Below are 21,329 nucleotides of genomic sequence, written 5' to 3'. Positions count from 1 at the left end.
TTTCTGATCAGGCCATCTACCATTAAATCCGCGCCTCAAACCCAACGGTGCTGGGCATGGCTTGAATATACTTTTATAAAGTAGAGGCAGCCACAAATTTTGTAGTTTACCGAGACACTTCGGAAAGGGCGGGGAACAACTTCTTCTGCATTTTAAAATTCATTGTTTCCATATACATCCATTTTCTCTCTCCACAATTCCATGATTGGATGAACCTGTTTGTCTTTTTTGGGAAAAGAGAAAGAAAGAGCAATAAACAAACATCATCAGGTATATATATTAGTATTTGGTTTGTTTGTAGTATTTCATTGTTTAATCAACAACACCTGAGAGTTTTTTCATTTCATTCAAACAAGACAAAACTGAACTTGAGAAAACCAAATAGGTATTTTACTATTTTTCTCAATCATTTTTTAACTACTTAATGCATTTCACTCCATAGTTGAAGAGATTCATCAGAATATAAGGTTAGCTAAACTCAATCGTGAGCTTTTTAGTTCATTAATTGTTATTCATACTTATATATGTTTGGTCTCAAGGGACCTGTTTTTGATTCTTATATATGCTTATTCTCCATTGAGATTTTTGCACTTTTTTTGGATGATGAAAATTGAATATCACCAACTTTTGAGTAAGTAAATAACTCAACTGTATACTATTAACTTGGATGATGTGAGTTTGTTTGCATATTCATCTTTTACGTATATTTACTTTTGAGCAAGTAAATAACTGATTTTTTTGCATATTCAATAATTTTTTAACTACTTAATGCATTTCACCCCACAGTTTAAACTGAACTTGATTTAATGCCACTTTGTTAACGTTTTAACATCTACTTTACTTTTATTCTCTTTCAGAGTCTTGTTGAAATTTGAATAAGCACTTCTTGAAATGTATTGAAATCATAAGTTGTGTATTATAGAAAAGAAGATATTATGGAGAAAGAAAATGTTGATGATATTATGGAAATTGAAGTTCTACCTTCAATGTGGCCAGAAGATATTGGAACCGATGTCGGAAAACAGTTTAATATAGAAAAGCCGGGAAGTGACCAAGACATGTTAGAAGAAGTTACAATCATAGATGAAGTTACAACTGTAGCTGATTTTAAGCGTCTCATTGAGCTAACAAATTTCACTGAAAAGGGTTCTTCTCAATTAGCATACCTTATGAAACATTGGGAGTATAAACAGGCAAATGTTGCGCGTCTTCTAAGAGAAGAACTCGATAACCTAAGCAAACAAAGACAAGATGTTGAGCTAAGGAAGTTGGAGATATTGGAAGAACATAGATTTGAGGAAGAAAGATATGGAGGCGATAAACGACCGGTTTCTATATTAGACGATATTTATGATATATGGCAACAAGATGTACCTTGCAGAAAAAGTAAAGTTGTGGTTCAGAACAAGAGAATTGAAATTGATGCCGAGTATGATACTGTTGTGTACTGGAAACAGCGAGCGATGCATTTGGAAAAGCTGCTTGAGGCAAGTATTCAGAGAGAAGAGACACTTGAACAAAAGTTGCAAGAAAGTATCAAGAATTTTGAAAGACAATCATCACCTGTCGAAGAACTTTCGCAGATCTTAAAGAGAGCAGACAATTTCTTGCATTTTATATTACAAAATGCTCCTGTTGTTATCGGTCATCAAGACAAAGAGTTGCGCTATCGCTTTATCTATAATCACTTTCCAAGTTTACATGAGGATGTAATGATTTTCTGTTAATGCTTTTTTTGCAAAGGTTTATATGATTCATGATACATCAATCTGTTTCATTCAAATAATTTTCTTTCATTTTTTCAGGACATAATAGGAAAAACGGATGTCGAAATATTCACCGGATCTGGTGTTAAGGAGAATCAAGATTTTAAGAGGGAAGTTTTGGAAAAAGGTTTGCCTGCAAAAAGGGAAATCACTTTTGAGACAGAACTATTTGGATCAAAGACATTCTTGATTTATGTCGAACCTGTCTTCAGCAAGACAGGAGAAACAATCGGAATCAATTACATGGGAATGGATGTAACAGATCAGGTAAAATTTATTGTCGACTTCTTGCTATTTTGAATTTTTGGTTTTAAATTTTATGAATATTTATGTTTCTTGAAAAATGTAGGTGAGAAAAAGAGAAAGAATGGCGAAGATTCGCGAAGAGATAGCTGTTCAGAAAGCAAAAGAAACCGAACTGAATAAAACCATTCACATTACAGGTTGATTTGATTCACTCATTCAAATTTACTTTTATCAAATTAGTTAGTTTTTGCAGCAAGAAAGCTTATTATGTTTCCCTCACCTTTTTAATAGAGGAAACTATGAGAGCGAAACAAGTGCTAGCAACGATGTCGCATGAGATAAGATCACCACTGTCTGGTGTTGTTAGCATGGCTGAAGTTCTTTCCACCACTAACCTTAATAGGGAACAAAGAGAGCTCTTGGATGTCATGTTATCGTCAGGCGATATGGTTCTTCAAATTATAAATGACATACTTGATCTTTCCAAGGTTGAATCAGGTTTGAAATCTATCCTTGTTAGTTGTTACCGGTTACTATTAAGGACCTGTTTGAATTGACTTGTTTGAGCTTATTTATTGACATAAGTTGTTTCAGCATGAGATGTTCATGATAGCTTATAAAAACAGCCTGCAGCAGCTTATATGAAAACAGTTTTATTTTATTTTATCTTTTTATAAAAATAGCTTATACATAATCACTTGTGTTAAGTGTTTATATAGACTAATTCCTACCTCCCAAAATCTGTATTTTGTGTAGGAGTTATGAAGTTGGAAGCTACCAAATTTCGTCCGAGAGAGGTAGTAAAGCATGTTCTTCAAACAGCTGCAGCATCATTGCAGAAGATATTAACCTTAGAAGGACACGTGGCAGATGATGTACCGATCGAGGTGAAAAACATATTTAACAGTTGCATACTTCTAACTGTTACTATGCATATTATGTACTAGATGGCCATGACTTCAAAACATAAAGCACGATTCCAACTGATTAGTACTTATTAATTTATTGCTCATCTGTTTCAACTTTCATGCATAATTTGCAGGTAATTGGTGATGTTTTAAGGATTCGACAAATCCTAACAAATTTAATCAGGTACTAAATTGTATATGATCGGTAGTCTCAAACTTTGCGATTCTTTCATTTAGTGCTTTATTCTGCTGAGGTACACTTCACATTTATAATACTTTGCAGCAATGCCATCAAGTTTACACATGAAGGCAAAGTTGGGATAAACCTTTATGTTGTTCAAGAGCCAACTTTTACAAAAGCTGAAGGCATACAAAATATTACTTCAGGCCATTCAACTATTCCTTTGAATGTAGTGAAAGAAGAAAAATATGGATTTAATGATGATTGTAGATCTCCGGTTAAAAGTGAATGCTCGATGAACGGAGACGCGGACGATCAACATTCCTCAACTGAAACAACAGTATGGATATGTTGTGATGTATATGATACAGGCATTGGAATACCAGGTATCTACTATCACTACTACTTTCTGTCTGTTTAGAAAAAAAGTTATCACCAGATGAATAATTATTCCATGTTACAATGTGACAGAAAATGCAAGACATAGTTTATTTAAAAGGTACATGCAAGTCAGTGCAGACCACGCTAGAAAATATGGCGGCACAGGACTAGGATTAGCAATATGCAAACACCTGGTAAATTTCTTGTGTATATGGTTACATGGTGACAAATACAAAATTGGTTTTCGTCGATAAAATTGTGTTTGATTACTATGAGACAAAAATATTTTGTCACAAAATCTCAATTAGACTAAAGTGATAAAATGTAACTTCTGCATTTTCATTTTCTAAATTGCCTACATTTTTTTCAACATGGCATAGGTTGAATTGATGGGGGGTAGTCTTACAGTATCTAGCAAAGAACAGAATGGTTCAACCTTCACATTCATACTTCCATACAAGGTCTCGATCACTTGCGATAGTTCTGATTACTCGGATGAGATCTCAGACATGGAGCATAATGATGCAGCTTCTGATGATACAACAACAGAAAGTTTCTTCCAATTCCAACCACCAACTTTAGGCTCACTATTCTCCTCTAATGGAACAAACAGAACTCATAATAAGTTATTGCCACACAAATTTAGTGGATTTTCCGACACTTCGTTCTCATTTCCCTCTACTTCTAATGACATCATATCAAAAGGAACATGTTCATTCGATGATTCGTCTTCAATAGTTGATGCTTCAGATATGTCTGAATCAGCTAGTTCATCTAGTCACAAACATCATCCATATAATGCTCATGCATGGTTCCAGAATGGTAGTGCAGATTCTTCTCAGCATATGGTAGTAAACACAAGTACTAAATGTGTTACTAGTAGTAGTAAATCAGAAGTAACCAAATCCATATCAAAACCTAAGATTCTTCTTGTTGAAGATAACAAGATTAACATCATGGTGACACAATCCATGATGAAGCAGTTAGGTCATAACATTGATGTTGTCATAAATGGAGCCGAAGCCGTGCGAGCAGTTCAACGCTGTACTTATGACCTGATTCTGATGGTAATTTATGTATATTTTTTTTTTCCACTTTCATTCAATGAATAATTTGCATATATTATACTGTGTTAAAAAATTTAAGCAATGTTGCTTATTGATATATATTATGATCATGATTTCGACAACTTATTTGATAGTTGCACTTTGCAGGATGTGTGCATGCCAGTTATGGACGGTCTTCAAGCAACAAAACTGATTCGGTCTTCCGAGGAGACAGGCAATTGGGATGCTGCGAAACAAGCTGGAATCGAGCAAAGTGTACTCGATCGAGATTATGAATATCCTGATCCATCTACAAAACGAATTCCCATTGTTGCGGTGAGCTCTACAAGACTAGAACCTTTAACATGTTAACTAGAAAATCATTGTTATTATGAATGCCTTTGTAATCATTGCCTTGTATGAATACAGATGACAGCAAATGCTTTGTCAGAGAGTGCTGAAGAATGTTTTGCCAATGGCATGGACTCATTTGTGTCAAAACCTGTGAGTTTACAAAAGTTGAAAGAGTGTATTGAACAATATCTAAGGTGATAGTACCTTGTAATTTCTTCTTGTGTATAAAAGAATAAGAGTTTCAGAAAGCATTGTAATGAATGTATCGCGTTTTCATCCTCCGCTAGTGCATACCTTTAGCTGTCATCATAAACTAAGTTTGAGGAAGTTTTTGCACAACTCCATAGTTTACCATCACCATGTTCTGGACAAAAATCGCCCTATATCGAAAAGTTGGATTCAGTTTGACTAGATTGACTACTAGGTGGACAATGTGTGGCTGAAGAAACCTTAATTGCACCTAAATCAACATCATGCTGAGGACTATTATTACTGCTTTCATTTTTATGTTGTCTTTTCTTGAATGTCACAGTTCAAGTCTCTTTCATCAAATATCCTTACCAAGACGGGGAATTCGCCGCCATAATAAAAGTTTTTTCTAATTAACCCTCTCATAAATTAAGGATATATGCCCTATGCTGATGTAGCCTGATGTAGTGATGTGACACCAATGAAATTATTTAAGTCAAACATAATAAATGACTTATTGATGGAAACATTGAAAGTCAAAAAATGAAATTTAAAACAAATCAAAATGGAATTTCTTTTTTGGTAAATGAGATATTTACATCACTAAATTAGGAATTACCGTAGAAAATATAATAAATAGTACACAAATCCTAGCTCAACCGGTAGAAATGTCGAAATTGCTAGGGTCGGACGTCATGACCGGGGTTCGAACCCTGATCACTACACTTTGTGTGTGTGAATTTTCAATGGTTTGTCATTTCGTCTATCTACCAAAAAAATATAATAAATAAAAAATTAATAGAATTATAAAAAATCAACAAATTAGTACGATAGACTTGGTAAGATACATTTTTTTTCTCGACAAATGATAAGATACATATTTAAAAATGTTATTTTATAATAAAATCACTACTATCAATTATTTTCTTAATAAGAATACGTTACCTTTTGACAAGAATTTGCCAAAAAATAATACATTACCTTAAACAACACCTATAATGATTCATTCAATGTATAATGACAACATTGGTGAATGATACGTTACACATTGATTATCTTTATCTATATATAAATAATTCCCCACACAATAGAGATATTTTGTATCAAACAAAAAATGGAGAACAAATCAATCCTCATAATTTTAGCTTTATTTTTATGCAGCATCACAATACCAGTGATGGTGAATTCAAAATACCATTCAGAAAAAAGCATACACAGTCTTCATCTAAAAAAACAGAAAGTAACACATCTTCATTTCTACCTTTTCGACATTCTAAACGGAAACAAACCAACAGCTGTACAAATTGCGCAACCAAACATAACCATTGGATACAAATCAACAACACCATTTGGTCATTTATATGCAATTGATGATCTTTTAAGAGAGGGACCAAATGAAAGTTCAAAAGTGATTGGAAATGCACAAGGTCTTTATATATCTTCAAGTCAAAGTGAAGATATGACAATTGTTATGTACATTGATTTTGGTTTTACAAAAGGGAAATTTAAAGGTAGTTCTATTAGTGTTTTTTCAAGGAATCCTATTACTGAACCGAATCGCGAATTTGCTGTTGTTGGTGGAAGAGGTAAATTTAGATTGGCTAGAGGTTTTGTTGAATGTAAGACACATTTTTTTGATCCTATACCTAGTAATGCCATTCTTGAGTATAATGTTACTGTTCTTCATTACTAGTTAGTGTTTCATAAGTTTTAAATAAGAGAAATTATTATAATATTCCCCTTTTGTTCTTTGCAGCAGCACTAGTAATTTTCTTCTATACTTTTCCTCTCTTAGTGTCTGCAGATTCGATGCTACTAACGTTTTTGATACCATTTTGCAATCGTTCTAAATGTGTTACTGCTAATGTAAGCATAATTTATGATACAGTAAATCCTTGGGTCATATAAGAGCCTATTAATATTAATTGATATATACAGTACAAATTTCTATATCTTTGTTTATTAGCTATTATCACAACCGAGACATAAAATTGATCTTGAATCAATATAGCTATTAGGAGCCGGATGTTACAATTGTAGATGAGGTCATGTTGCTTGGGAGTTAATTTCACAGTTGTTCACAGGAGCAACTTCTTGATTCGTTATTTGCACAATATTCATTTCTGTGTTTGGACTAAAACTAAAATCGCCATAAACTGAAACATTTGATTCAGTTTGACTAGATGGACTAGGAGGACAATGTGTACTTGGAGAGGCCTCAATTGCACCTAAATCATCATCATGATGATGAGTATTACTGCTTTCAATTTTATTTTCACTTTCCTTGAATGTGTGACAGTCCAAGTCTCTTTGATCAAATATCCTTACCAAGATGCATACTCGTCGCCATATTGAAGTACTTGGATCATTGTTTATCAAAATATGTTTGTGCTGATATACAAATGTTACCACAAAGATTAGGAGTGCTAATAGGGAAGCAATCCCTGCAATGAGAAACAGTCCCCAAAAGCTTTCAAGTCCAAGATTGTTATTAGAGGACATTTCTGAATTAGAAACTAGACAACTAGGTTCTTTGAACCATGCATCCTCATCATTGTTTTAAAATCAGATCGATGATCAAACCAGTGAGACCTCTAATGTATGGTTCAACTGTATGAACCAGTTATATATCTCAATTCTATTTGATTCAACTTAACTACATGCATGTAATTAGGATCAAACCGACCAGCGAATTAGCTGATTTCCGATTCAACGGGATTAACCGACCAATTCAGTTTTCTAAAACATTGCTCACAAGAGAAAATTGAAGATATTTATTGGTTTAATTTGAAAATCATTAGGGAGAGATATGCTAGAGGGGGGGGGGGGGGGGGGGGGGGGGGGGGAGTTAACTTACAAAGCCAAGACCACCAGTTTTATATCTTGGTTCAACCATGACATACTTTGAACAACTATAACTTCTAAGAAAGTGCTGAACATAGGCAACCTCAAAAAAAGCAGCATCAATGCCACCATTTACACTTCCTTTTAGGAAAATCTCGGTGATTGATAAGTAATCAGCTGACATTCTCTGCTGCACTGGTAATTTTCTTCTTTATGTATTATTTATTTAGAGTTATATCGTTCTAAGTTAAGGGTTTGGTTTAAATTGTTGAGATTAGACCTCTCGTGATCAATTGCATATGTTCAAGTTAATATTGATATCTTTACCTATTGATCTTCATATGTTTTTGTTTCTGACAAACGACGAGAGATCTACCGTATTACTTAACTTCGAATTTCTCTATTTGTGGTTTGTGTGAATCTAACCTTATTCCTCAAGCTTCTCCACACTTGCTCTCCCTCTCTCGATCGCTTTCAATCTTCTGTCTAGTAATATGTGAAGTCCTCCCCCAAAATCTGGTATGAATTGTCTTTTATAACATAAAAAGTAGTGGAAATTAAGCGAATTTCAGGATCGTTTAATAAATCAAACCTCTTCACCCCAGAAGCAATTGTCAGCTGTTTTAGGCCTCATTAATTTGCCAAGAGCTAAGTACCACAACTTCAACAGGAGCTACAAAGGATAATAGGTAACCTCTTCAAAAGTGATTTTGCTTTCTGCAGCTGATATAAAATATATATGTAGATTGTAGAGTTTGCTTTTTATAATTAAGTGAACCAGGGGATGTGTCAGATTCGACGCCAATAACTTTTTTGACACGATTTTGCCATCGTTCTAAACGTGTTACTGCTAATGTAAGGCAATTGTGGTTCAACTCTTAATTAATAATAAAAGACATTTAATTATAATTTTGGTTGAAGCACAAGCTGCATTTGATGACACAGTTAGAAGGATATTTTCTTTAACTCATTTGATATGCATCACATTTACACTCATATGATGATAGCATAATTTATGATCCAGTAATTTTTTGAGTCATATAAAAGTAACTGCTTCTATTAATATCATTTGATATATACAGTACCAAAGAGAGGGCCAATATCTATATCTTTGTTGATGAGCTATAATCACAACTGAGACATAAAATTAATCTTTAAGCTATACAATTATATGCACTTGGATGGATGTTACAATTGTAGATGAGGTCATGTTGCTTGGGAGTTAATTTCACGGTTGTTCACAGGAGCAACTTCTTTATTAGTAATTTGCACCACATCCATTTCTGTGTTTTGACTAAAATCGCCATAAACTGAAACATTTGATTCAGTTTGACTAGATGGACTAGGAGGACAATGTGTACCTGGAGAAGCCTCAATTGCACCTAAATCGTCATCATGATGAGTATTAATGCTTTCAATTTTATTTTCACTTTTCTTGAATGTGTGAGAGTCCAAGTCTCTTTGATCAAATATCCTTACCAAGATGCATACTCGTTGCCATATTGAAGTACTTGGATCATTATTTAACAAAATATGTTTGTGCTGATATAGAAATGTTACCACAAAGATTAGGAGTGCTAATAGGGAAGCAATCCCTGCAATGAGAAACAGTCCCCAAAAGCTTTCAAGTCCAAGATTGTTATTAGAGGAAATTTCTGTATTGGAATCTAGACAAATAGCTTCCTTGAACCATGCATTCTCAATTGTTTTCATTTTGTCTCCTTGAGTCACATTTAGGATTGCCTTTGAAATGTCAGCCACAAGAGGTGAACCTTTTGGAAAAGCCTACAAATTCATCATCCACAAGTCAATTCATTATCATTACCCACAAACGATGTTTTAAAAACTAAACTCTAGGTTTTTTTTCGGTCTGTACTCTTTTTCCCTTCACTAAGGTTTTTAACGAGACATATGTTGTTTTAGTCCTTGCTTATTTATCGTGGGTTTTGGTCTAGTTCCCCATGTTCTGTAATTTTCCTCCCTTTTACGTTATTTTTATATAAAAAGGCACCTTTGTCTATTTAAAGAAAAAAAAAATGTTATGCTACTTTAGCTGAAAAAGTAATAATACAAAAACACTATTCTTTGTTAAAAAAAAAAAAGTTGAACCTGATGACAAATAAATAAAAAAAAGTAAAATGTATTAAAAATGTAAAAAGATATCAATTAAATATGTAATAAATAAAAACTAGTTGAATTAACTGCAATTGAGCTGGTTCAATTTGTTTCAACCTGATCGCGATGTAACTAAGATCAAACAAACTGGCCGGTTGGAACTGATTCGGTCCAATTTTTAAAACATTGTTGAAAAGGCAGTGATAGAGAGAGGGAGGGAGGGGAGAGAGAGAGAGAGTTATATCAACTTACATAGCCAAAACCACCGGTTTTATATCTTGGTTCAACCATGACATACTTTGAGCAACTAAAAGTTCCAAGAAAGTGCTTAACATAGGGAACTTCATCAAAAGCAGCATCAATGCCACCATTTAAACTTCCTTTTATGAAAAGCTCATGACATTCTTCAGGTGATTGATAAGTCTTGAGCTGAGAATCTGAGAAACCCAAGTCCTTCAAAATTCCATGAACAAAAGAACCTTTGATATAGCCAACATTCATCTTATTCTTTAGAAGTTGCTTAACATCGGTAATAGTTGGACTGAGTTGTTCAACTGTTAAGAGTGAAGTCAAGCTTGCAGTGTAACTTTGAACTAGAATTAGAACCACAAAAATCCATACAACCACCACAAATCTACTCAAGTTGCTCACTAATTTCTCTCCTGTCATAAAAAGGAGATATTTAACATAAAGTGAGCTTACCTACTAGCATAAATACTTGTGATATCTAATGAATTATAGTTTGTGTTTTGATGAGTGATACTTACTGTGAGCATAGACCATAGTTGAAAAGGAAAACCATAAGCTTGTACCAATCTGATGAGAGGGTGGTCCTCTAAAGTCGTTGTTTATTCGATGTTCAAGAACCCATACAACAAATCCAATGAATACAAATGAACAACCTGATGTTACCCAAAGATCCCATGTCAATGGCTTCAAAAAAGCCCATGCATTTTTCTTCCTGCTGTCTTTCATTGAAACAACCATTGTCACGCCAGATTCTGTGTATGGCATTGTGAAATCAACTTTGTTGGATCTGTTTGCAATGATTGTTACATCCCCCACTACTGCATCATACGTCTGCAATGATTGGAATTTGGAACATCTATTATAGAGAAGAGAAAAAGGTAACGGTGCAAACATAATGGAACTTAATTAATCGACAAATGTGAACAAAATTTAAACAATTTAAAGTACTGCAAAATTTATTTTGTTTATATTATATCAATATTATTATTTTTTTTCTATATGAATTATATTAAGATTTTGAGACATGCTCATGATAAAAAAAAGGAATATGTGATAAAAAGAGAGTACCTACCCCATGATAAAGTTGAGAGATCAAGTCATCGTATGTTCCTGCCATTTGACCCTCATGGTTTGCATATGGAACAAATTCATGTGGCAAGTCATAAGGCAAAATTTTCAACACAGCTAGGAAGACATCAATGCAGAAGCCAGTGGCTTGTGTTGTATTGGTACTATGATCATATGTTACTTTCAAGAATTCAGTGTAGTTATTATCTCCACTTTTAATTGGAACACCTATCTTCAACTTCTTCCCAATAGTAGGAATTTCCCATCCCTTTGGAATAGAGTACAAATACCCTGGCCATATGATTGATCCAATATCATTTTTAGAACTAGAATATATGTTATTATTGCTCATGTCGTGTTTGTCCAAATTTTTAGTCAACCCTTTATATGGTGTCCAAAATCCAACCCTCTTTTCTCCATGACCAATCACATTAATTATCTCAAATATTGGTGTTTGTAACTTCCCATCAACAACTTTGAAATCACCACTAAGACCATTAAATCTAGTGTTTGACAAAGCTTCACTCAATTTGTAGCCAAATTTTGTGTTTCCAATTCCAACTTTCTCAATAGCCATTGCTAATGCAATTGTAGCATCATAAGCCCATATTCCAAAAATGTTCAAATTTATGTCAACAAGTGTTGGATTGTCCCTTATGAATTTTCTTTTCCATCTAACTCCAAAATCATCTAGCTTATTTGTTTTTGGAATATAAGTCCTAACACCCAATACTCCTTCCATTGATTCCCTCACATTAAAATCCAATGAATTGAATAAATTAGTCATACTATCGGTTACTATCCAAACATAGCCTTGACTCATCATCCCTATTTGTTTTGCTAAGGTAAAAAGTTTAGACCCAAGATTTGGGGACATGTGAACAATAAATACTCTAGTGGATATAGTAGTCATTATTTTATAAAGCTCTCGAGTTATATCATCCTCTGTGGCTGAAAGAGAAATTGCACTTAGATAGGGAACGTGGATATAAGCTTGTTGAAGAACAGATACGAGTCCCTCACCAAAACTATTGTCTATGTAAATGGGGACAACTTGTTTCCAACCAAAAGCTTGGATAATTGTGGTGATGACTTTTACTTGAGCTGAATCGGTTTGTGATATTTGGAAAAAGTATGGACTTTGAAGTGATGCAAGTGAAGGGCTTGTTGCTGAAAAAGTTACAATGGGGATTTGTTCTTTGTCTCCTAGTTGAATCACAAAATTTGCTTCCATTGTTGATCTTGGTCCCATGATGGCTTGCACTTCCTCATTTTTTATGAGATCCCAAGCTGCATCACAAATTAAATAAATTTTTTTTTTGGTACATAATAAATATTTATTTTATTAAGAGAAAATGCAACATGCAACATGCAACATTTATTTAGGAGATATTTTAAGTTGTTGCACGTGCAGAATCATCAGAAGGAAGAACTAAAGCAAATTAATCATATTCAATCTAGTAATCGACAAACTAGTCTTACGAAGAACTCTATAGACACAGCTAGGTCATACTATGAGGTGTTTTTTTTTTTTGTTAAGTAGTCTGAAACTTCACTTGAAAGGTGGATAAGTAAAGTGTCCGGAGTTCGAACCACAATTCCTACATTTATAACGCAATGTGTCTACTAAGTGAACTAAGCTTATGGGGACTACTATGACTCTCTGAGGTGTCTATTGAAGTCAAATACAATGGCTAAATTGAGTTATTAATTAATATAAAAATATCAATATTACATTCAAATAGTACGGTTGATTTTATTAGAGAGAGATTTGTGGTAGAGAAATGAGTGAGTTTGTATTTATCAAGAAAAAGAAATGAGCGAGTTTGTATTATTTTGTGTGGGAACCAAGGAAAATAATTAAAATATGTTTTGTCATAAAAATATCTAGTAGCCTAATAATATTATAAAAGTTGTAACCAAAAAAATAATATTATAAAAGTCATTGAACCAAAAAAATAAAATTATAAAAGTCATTGTTCATATTATACGCGGTTTGAATTGAAGGAGAGAAGAAGACACTAAACGGATGGAGATGAAAGAAAATTTATTACTAATATATTAAAATCAATTACTACCAAAGTAACTAATTTATGCTTATTACTTTTAACTATATTGCAAGTTTTATATCCTTCATTACAAGATAATATATGCTTAAAAATAGGAACAAATTAAAATAAATTATAAATAGGAACAAAACATAACAATCTATACATAAAAATAGGGAGAAAAAAAATAATAAAAAATAATAGAAAATTTAGTCAATAAATAAATTATTGAATGAATATAGAAAAAATAAGAAAAGATCGCATACAAATAGAAATATAGAAAAAAAATACGCTATAAAAAAAAAGAAATATAAACAATATTTTTCATTAAAAAAAAAAACATAAACAATTTTTTTTTTATAAACGAAACATAAACAATATTACTATGTACTAACCATTAATAATAATATCCCGTCAAAAAACCATTAATAATAATATAATGAAATTAATTAGTATCAAACTTACTCCTAGATATTCCTAATAAAATTTCTAATTTTTTATTAAAAATATACACGAGACTATTATTTGTCACTGAAATATTAAAAATTGAATAAATAAGTTTTCAAGAAATAATTAACACAATAATTCCACTTACATTTTAACAATATTATATAATAAATTTTTAAATATTTAATTTTAAATAAATTTTTCACATTAATATAGTGATAAACTAAAGTCAATAGAATACAAGTGACACTTCCGTAAGCTAGGTAATTAGAAAACAAATGTTTTGGACGTCTCCTGCGGGACACGTCTCATTCAATTGGGTCGCTATTTATTTTTTTTGGAAAATAATTCAGGACCATAAACACTTTTGGAGATTGGATCACAAGATTTAATAGCAGAAAATTGTAGTTTGACTTATAATATTAATGATAAACTTCAAGTCATTTTTTATCACCTTGATATATTGCTTGGAATCATGGTTTTGAAAATGTTATTTGCGAGTTTGATTTCGAAACGGCTCTAAAGTTTATTCAAGAGGATATCCTTATGAGTCTTTATTGTATTCAATCTCTTATACATAAAGAGTGCTGCCTTATGTGAAGGGAATGATAGTGCTGATTAACTGAAAATATTTTACACTCCAAAAACTCACATTCTAATGTTGTGTTGATAGTTCGGACAATATTTCATAGTATGCATGAAACGAACGAAAACTAAGAGATGCAAATAGTAATTATTACATACCGTGTGCGGCGGCAGTAACAACGTCCATATATGAATCTCTGACGATGATTTGGATTCTGGTTTTGTGATGAGAATTAGAGTCATAAAAATCTGAGAGAGCCATGTTGATGCAGCTCAATCCTATCTTCCCAAATGTTCCGTTGCTAACATCAAGTACAGCTCCAACTTTGACAACAACACTACTCTCATTCTTAATTTGTGTCATTCCACCACCCAACATATTTGTTATTATAACCATGAATATCATAATTGAGGGATTATTCATCTTCACCATCGATTTTAATTTGAGTTTGTATGTGGCTAAGCTAGTTATTAACGAAGCATTGAGTCGTTTGCACCAAGTAGTACTCTGAATTATTTATACTCACACAAGCTAAGTCACAAGCATCTTTTATAGTCGTCGATTGAAAAGTACACACAATCATATCCACACATTTTATCTTTTTATTTCTCATAATAGTCAATTCAATTTTTTTTTTATGAAAAAATGTAAAAATTTAGTGTAGATTTTTCTTATGAAATTACTATCTCTAAAATATAATTATCGGCAAATAATTTTTTTATTCATAAAAATAATTGTTAATTTAATGTCTTAATTTATCGATACATTCAAATTTTCAAATGTACCATAGAAGTTCCATTTGAAAATACATTAGTAATTTATAGAATAATTAAGGAGTGAAATGCCAAATACCCCCTGAAATTTTAAAATTTGTCAAATACAACATAGAATTTAGAAATAGGCAAATATCCTTAAAATTGTAAAACGTCAATCAAATTTTCTTCTGCTCCGTTTACTCTGTCTATTTTTTATGCCTCTCATGCGACATGGTGTCACGTTGAAAGGTGTCACATATGCAGTTAACAGCCGTGTCATGAAAATATAGACGGAGTAAACGAAGGGGCAATTTGATTGACATTTTACAATTTTAGTAGAATAATTGCCTATTTCCAAATTTCAGAGAGGTATTTGACAAATTTTAAAATTTCACTCAATAATTAAGTAATAATACATATGTCTAAAATTTTCTAGAAGTAAAATGCTAGTTAAAGCAAGCCGGTAGGTTTAGTCTATTGGTGAGAGATTTGGGTAGTATGCTACAGGTCCTAGGTTCGATCCTCAGCTTGTAAACAAAAAAAATGCTAGTTAAAGCGAAAACTTTTTCAAAATTAAACTTCTCTGTAAATTCTTGTTTGAGGATGCGATTGTCGTGATTGAAATGACGCCGGATATGGGGCATGAGAGGTCATGTTCTGTAACGTCTACCAGACCACTTCACTGGTGATGAATCCATGGTTGCCGCTTCCGTTGTTGTTGTTGTCACTAGCGATGAGCCTGCAAGTGATACAATCAGAGAAATCTGTAGCTTCCACGAGCACAAATATTGTGATGGATCCATTTTAAATTGGCTCTTAATGGAACATTGATGTTTGTTTGATGAAATGCTTCAAAGAGGGGGATTAAGCCTACTCTCATTACATTTTCATCTCTGGAAGTGAACATCAATTAACCACAAATTCGTCGAAGGGTCTTATCTTTTCCACCACTCCTTTACATTGAAAAAAATAGAAAAACTCACTCCTTTAATTCAGTTCAGAGTTCAGACCAAAGTTTACTACCTCTTTTGATATAAATTCATAAGGAAACACAGTGATGACATTCAAGACTGGTAAGTGAATCAAATGGTCGAAGCCATGGCAAGAAAATGAAGATCAAACTATACAAAGGATACCAGGTAACCTCTTCCAAAAGTAACTGCTTCTTTTGTAAAAAAAAAAAGTAATTAATATCATTTTTACAGTACCAAAGAGAGGGCCAATTTCTATATCTTTGTCAATGAGCTATCACAACTGAGACATAAAATTAATCTTTAAGCTATACAATTATTAGGAACTGGATGTTACAATAGTTGATGAAGTCATGTTGCTCGGGAGTTAATTTCACGGTTGTTCACAAGATCAACTTCTTGATAAGTTATTTGCACAACATCTATTTCTGTGTTGGGACTAAAACTAAAATCGTCATAAACCGAAACATTTGATTCAGTTTGACTAGATGGACTAGGAGGACAATGTGTACCTGGAGAGGTCTCAATTGCACCTAAATCATTATTATGATGAGTATTACTGCTTTCAATTTTATTTTCACTTTTCTTGAATGTGTGACAGTCCAAGTCTCTTTGATCAAATATCTTTACCAAGATGCATACTCGTTGCCATATTGAAGTACTCGGATCATTGTTTAACAAAATATGTTTGTGCTGATATAGAAATGTTACCACAAAAATTAGGAGTGCTAATAGGGAAGCAATCCCTGCAATGAGAAACAGTCCCCAAAAGCTTTCAAGTCCAAGATTGTTATTAGAGGACATTTCTGAATTAGAAAGTAGACAACTAGGTTCTTTGAACCATGTATTCTCAATTGTTCTCATTTTGCCTCCTTGAGTCACATTTAGAATTGCCCTAGAAATGTCAGCTACAAGAGGCGAACCTTTTGGAAAGGCCTACACATTCAACCCACAAAGGTCAATTCAGTATTCACAATCAATGTTTTAAAATCAAACCAGTTACACCTCTGATGTATGGTTCAACTGTATGAACTGGTTATATCTTGATTCTTAGCTGATGTTCGATTACCAATTTAGTCCATTTTATAAAACATTGACACAAGAGAAAACCAAATATATTTTCTGGTTTAATTTGAAAATTATTAGGGAGCGATATAATTAGAGAGAGAGAGAGAGAGAGAGAGAGAGAGAGAGTTAACAAAACTTACAAAGCCAAGACCGCCGGTTTTATATCTTGGTTCAACCATGACATACTTTGAACAACTGTAGGTTCCAAGAAAGTGTTTAATATAGGCAATCTCAAAAAAAGCTGCATCAATGCCACCATTTACACTTCCTTTTAGGAAAAGCTCATGACATTCTTCAGGTGATTGATAAGTAATGAGCTGAGAGTCTGGGAAACCCAAGTCCTTCAAAATTCCATAAACAAAAGAACCTTTGATATAGCCAACATTCATTTTATTCTTTAGAAGTTGGTTAACATCTGTAATAGTTGGCCTTAGTTGTTCAACTGTTAAGAGTGAAGTCAAGCTTGCAGTGTAACTTTGAACTAGAATTAGAACCACAAAAATCCACACAACCACCACAAATCTACTCAAGTTGCTCACTACTTCTCTCCTGTGTCATAAAAAGGAGATGTTTAACATTATGTGTTTATTTGGATTGACTTATTTGAGCTAACCTACTAGCAAAAATACTTGTGATATCCATAAGTTGTTTCCATCTTATTTTCATTAGCTCCCTAGGATGGCTTAACCAAATAAGTTCTAATTACATAATATCTAATAGTTTGTGTGTGTGTGTGTGTTTGACGAGTGATACTTACTGTGAGCATAGACCATAGTTGAGAAGGAAAACCATAAGCTTGTGCCAATCTGATGAGAGGGTGGTCCTCTGAAATTGTTGTTTATTCTATGTTCAAGAATCCATACAACAAATCCAATGAATACAAATGAGCAAGCTGATGTTACCCAAAGACCCCATGACAGTGGTTTCAAAAAAGCCCATGCATTTTTCCTCCTGTTGTCTTTCGTTGAAACAACCATTGATACACCAGATTCTGTGTATGGCATTGTGAAATCGACATAGTTGGATCTGTTAGCGGTGATTGTTACATCCCCCACTACTGCATCATACTTCTGTCAATCCAAAATCAATTTTTTTTATTCATTTCAGTAGAGAAAAGTAAGAAATGTATGTACATATGTAGTATATTAATAATTGAGCATGTCACAATGTACATTGATTTCATCTCACTATAGACGAGTTTGCTTATGAAAACAAGTAGTTAATCTAAAAGACAAAGTTTCAAGTAATTGCAATTCTACAGGGACTAACTACTGGCAAATCAGTTCCTGCGAGACCGAAATTTCATAGACATATTAGTCCCTAGCGTGGTAGCAATGATATGTATATATGTTAAATGGGCTTGGATTTCACTCTTCAAAGTTAGCTCAAAGGATGAGGATGTCCAAACACATATATAGGGCCAATAGCCTGGGAAGCGGAAACATTGGCAATGTGGAACTCCAATACAACTTGATCAATTTGGAGAAGCTAAATAATCAGTTTATGCGTCATGTCATAGCTTCTAACAGTATAAATTGACCAATGAACTATTTGGAATTGAATGACATTTTTAAGTTGTAAAGATATATTTTTCAATTTGTAAAAATTAGGTATTATTTTAATCAATTTTTACAATTTCAATGACTAATTTGATTATTTACTCGATAAAAAACTTTAAAAGATAAGTTATTTTATAATATCATGATGAAAGGATCATTCCTGTATATATAAGAGGATTCATGAGAAGGTATTATATGAAAAGAAGAGTACCCCATAATAAATTTGAGCAATTAAGTCATTGTAGTTTCCTGCCATTTCACCATTAGGCTTTGCAAATTGAAAAAATTCATAAGGTAAAGCATAAGGCAAAACATCCACCACAGCTTTGAAGATATCAATAGAGAATCCAGTGGCATCTGTTTTATTGGTACTATTATCATATGTTACTCTCAGGAATCCAATGTAATTATCTCCTTTTTTAATTGGAACACCTATCCTCAACTTCTTCCCAATAGTAGGAATTTCCCATCCCTTTGGAATAGAGTACACATCCCCTGGCCATATGATTGATCCAAGATCATCTTTAGAACTAGAATATGTGCTATTATTGCTCATTAGGCCTTTTGTGTCCAATTTTCTAGTCAACCCTTTATTTGGTGTCCAATATCCAACCCTCTTTTCTCCATTACCAATCACATTAATTATCTCAAATATTGATGCTTGTAACTTCCCATCAACAACACTGAAATCACCACTAAGACCATTAAAGCTAGTGTTTGACAAAGCTTCCCTCAATTTCTCACCATTTTGTGAAATAGCAAACTTTTCAAAATTTGGCATATAATAATTGTTTGATGTGTTATTGTAGCCAAATTTTGTGTTTCCAATTCCAACATTCTCAATAGCCATTGCTAATGCAATTGTAGCATCATAAGCCCATATTCCAAAAATGCTCAAATTCATGTCAACAAGTGTTGGATTGTCACTTATGAATTTTCTTTTCCATCTAACTCTAAAATCATCTAGCTTTTTAGTTCTAGGAATATATGTCCTCACACCAATTACTCCTTCCATTGATTCCCACACATTAAAATTCAATGAATTGAACAAATTAGCCATACTATCGGTTACTATCCAAACATAGCCTTCACCCATCATCCCAATTTTTTTTGCCATGGCAAAAAGCTTAGAGCCAAGATTTGGTGTCATGTGCACAATAAATACTCTAGTAGGTATAGTAGTCATTATTTTATAAAGCTCTTGAGTGATAGCATCATCTGTGGCTGAAAGAGAAATTGCACTTAGATAAGGAATTTGGATATTGGCTTGTTGAAGAGCATTGGTTAAATAAGGTACGAGTCCTTCACCAAAACTATTGTCTATGTAAATTGGGACAACTTGTTTCCATCCAAAAGCTAGTACAATTGAGGTGATTGCTTTAACTTGAGCTGAATCAATTTGTGATATTTGGAAAAAGTATGGACTTTGAAGTGATGCTAGTGAAGGGCTTGTTGCTGAAAATGTTACAATGGGTATGTGTGCTTTATCTCCTAGTTTAATCACAAAATTTGCTTCCATTGTGGTTATTGGTCCCATGATTGCTTGCACTTCCTCATTTTTTATGAGATCCAGAGCTGTAATTTAGCCAAAATGATAATTACAGTGAATTAATATAAAAATTACATCCGGAGACTATTTTTCTTATTGTCTATTTGTAGATTATAAAGATCGATGTTTTGATCCTGATATGTGGCCTATCATATGTTTAATTCTTAGATTTGAGTCTGTTTATAATAATAATAGTTGTAAAAATATTTATTTTTTTACAATAAAAGTTATAAAAATATTATTCTTATTTAATTAAATAAGTCATCCTAGGCCTAAAAAACTTTTTTTAATGGTCTGATATCTGAAATTTTTATAACTAAATAGACTTATAAAAAAGTTTTGACCCTGCTCTAATTAACAAATTAGGCTGACTTGACATGTTCCTATGTAGGCTTGGCCATAGATCTTATAGGCCGCCCTGGACTATTTCCAACCCTAACTACTGGTGTATATATATTAAAGCTTCAAATTTATGGAGGGTATAGTAGCTAAAAGATACGAAATTAAGAGGTGCAAATAGTAATTATTACTTACCTTGTGCGGCGGCAGTGACGACGTCCTTGTGAGAATCCCTAACGATAATTTGGATTCTGGTTTTGTGATGAGAATGAGAGTGATAGAAATCTGAGAGGGCCATGTTGATGCAGCTCAATCCTATTATCCCAACCGTTCCATTGGTAACATCAAGTACAGCTCCAACTTTGACAACAACACTACTCTCATTTCTAGTTTGTGCCATTCCACCCAACAGAACACACCAACAAGTAACTATAAATATGACAAAGTAAATAAAGCTAATTGGATTATCCTTCTTCATCATATATATATCGTTCTTAGTTAGTTAATGGAGTATGTGGCATCAATCCTTCTAGATATAGAAATATATATATTGTTTTCATATATGTTCATGGTAATTGAGGATCGGTTGCACCAAGTGTACTTTGGGTTTGTTATACGCACAAGCATCTTTATAGTCGTCGATTGAAAAGTACACCCACC

The 21,329-nt window shown here is 33.1% G+C and overlaps 4 protein-coding genes across 4 annotated transcripts; 2 read left to right on the top strand and 2 right to left on the bottom strand.

Annotated features, from left to right (window-relative positions):
• The first annotated feature begins 857 nt into the window (after positions 1-857).
• Positions 858-5,631, top strand: LOC123898244 (histidine kinase 5-like). Its single transcript, XM_045949149.1, has 11 exons — positions 858-1,709; positions 1,806-2,033; positions 2,116-2,209; positions 2,304-2,510; positions 2,769-2,899; positions 3,055-3,104; positions 3,204-3,487; positions 3,573-3,676; positions 3,863-4,549; positions 4,697-4,864; positions 4,958-5,631. Exons 1-11 carry the CDS (start codon positions 936-938, stop codon positions 5,078-5,080), a joined length of 2,850 nt encoding a protein of 949 aa, XP_045805105.1. The 5' UTR covers positions 858-935; the 3' UTR covers positions 5,081-5,631.
• A 554-nt stretch (positions 5,632-6,185) lies between these two features.
• On the top strand, positions 6,186-6,922 carry LOC123899462 (dirigent protein 15-like). The gene has a single exon (XM_045950596.1). The coding sequence runs from the start codon at positions 6,186-6,188 to the stop codon at positions 6,762-6,764; it is 579 nt and encodes a 192-aa protein (XP_045806552.1). The 3' UTR covers positions 6,765-6,922.
• Positions 6,923-8,847: 1,925 nt separating this feature from the next.
• Positions 8,848-14,944, bottom strand: LOC123899628 (glutamate receptor 2.8-like). Its single transcript, XM_045950802.1, has 5 exons — positions 14,587-14,944; positions 11,352-12,637; positions 10,798-11,110; positions 10,283-10,692; positions 8,848-9,700 (listed from the first exon to the last, which is right to left on the bottom strand). Exons 1-5 carry the CDS (start codon positions 14,858-14,860, stop codon positions 9,122-9,124), a joined length of 2,862 nt encoding a protein of 953 aa, XP_045806758.1. The 5' UTR covers positions 14,861-14,944; the 3' UTR covers positions 8,848-9,121.
• Positions 14,945-16,161: 1,217 nt separating this feature from the next.
• LOC123895747 (glutamate receptor 2.8-like) lies at positions 16,162-21,150 on the bottom strand. The gene is made up of 5 exons (XM_045946236.1): positions 20,865-21,150; positions 18,993-20,356; positions 17,976-18,292; positions 17,363-17,768; positions 16,162-17,090 (listed from the first exon to the last, which is right to left on the bottom strand). Exons 1-5 carry the CDS (start codon positions 21,148-21,150, stop codon positions 16,506-16,508), a joined length of 2,958 nt encoding a protein of 985 aa, XP_045802192.1. The 3' UTR covers positions 16,162-16,505.
• Between the last annotated feature and the right edge of the window lie 179 nt (positions 21,151-21,329).

Source organism: Trifolium pratense, linkage group LG7 (genome assembly GCF_020283565.1).
Source record: "Trifolium pratense cultivar HEN17-A07 linkage group LG7, ARS_RC_1.1, whole genome shotgun sequence".
Lineage (NCBI taxonomy): Eukaryota > Viridiplantae > Streptophyta > Magnoliopsida > Fabales > Fabaceae > Trifolium > Trifolium pratense.
Note: the sequence above shows the minus strand (reverse complement) of the source record. Positions and strands in the feature narration are given on the sequence as shown.

Excerpts from the sequence above, each read along its gene's own strand:
- LOC123899628 (XM_045950802.1), bottom strand. The coding sequence starts at position 14,860 with ATGGTGAAGATGAATAATCCCTCAATTATGATATTCATGGTTATAATA. Across the intron at positions 11,111-11,351 it reads TCTCTCAACTTTATCATGGG|ACGTATGATGCAGTAGTGGG; the intron begins GTAGGTACTCTC and ends CAATCATTGCAG. Across the intron at positions 9,701-10,282 it reads AAACCGGTGGTTTTGGCTAT|GCTTTTCCAAAAGGTTCACC; the intron begins GTAAGTTGATAT and ends ATGAATTTGTAG.
- LOC123895747 (XM_045946236.1), bottom strand. The coding sequence starts at position 21,150 with ATGATGAAGAAGGATAATCCAATTAGCTTTATTTACTTTGTCATATTT. Across the intron at positions 18,293-18,992 it reads TTGCTCAAATTTATTATGGG|AAGTATGATGCAGTAGTGGG; the intron begins GTACTCTTCTTT and ends TTGGATTGACAG. Across the intron at positions 17,091-17,362 it reads AAACCGGCGGTCTTGGCTTT|GCCTTTCCAAAAGGTTCGCC; the intron begins GTAAGTTTTGTT and ends TTGAATGTGTAG.
- LOC123898244 (XM_045949149.1), top strand. The coding sequence starts at position 936 with ATGGAGAAAGAAAATGTTGATGATATTATGGAAATTGAAGTTCTACCT. Across the intron at positions 2,900-3,054 it reads CAGATGATGTACCGATCGAG|GTAATTGGTGATGTTTTAAG; the intron begins GTGAAAAACATA and ends CATAATTTGCAG. Across the intron at positions 3,488-3,572 it reads TACAGGCATTGGAATACCAG|AAAATGCAAGACATAGTTTA; the intron begins GTATCTACTATC and ends ACAATGTGACAG.
- LOC123899462 (XM_045950596.1), top strand. The coding sequence starts at position 6,186 with ATGGAGAACAAATCAATCCTCATAATTTTAGCTTTATTTTTATGCAGC.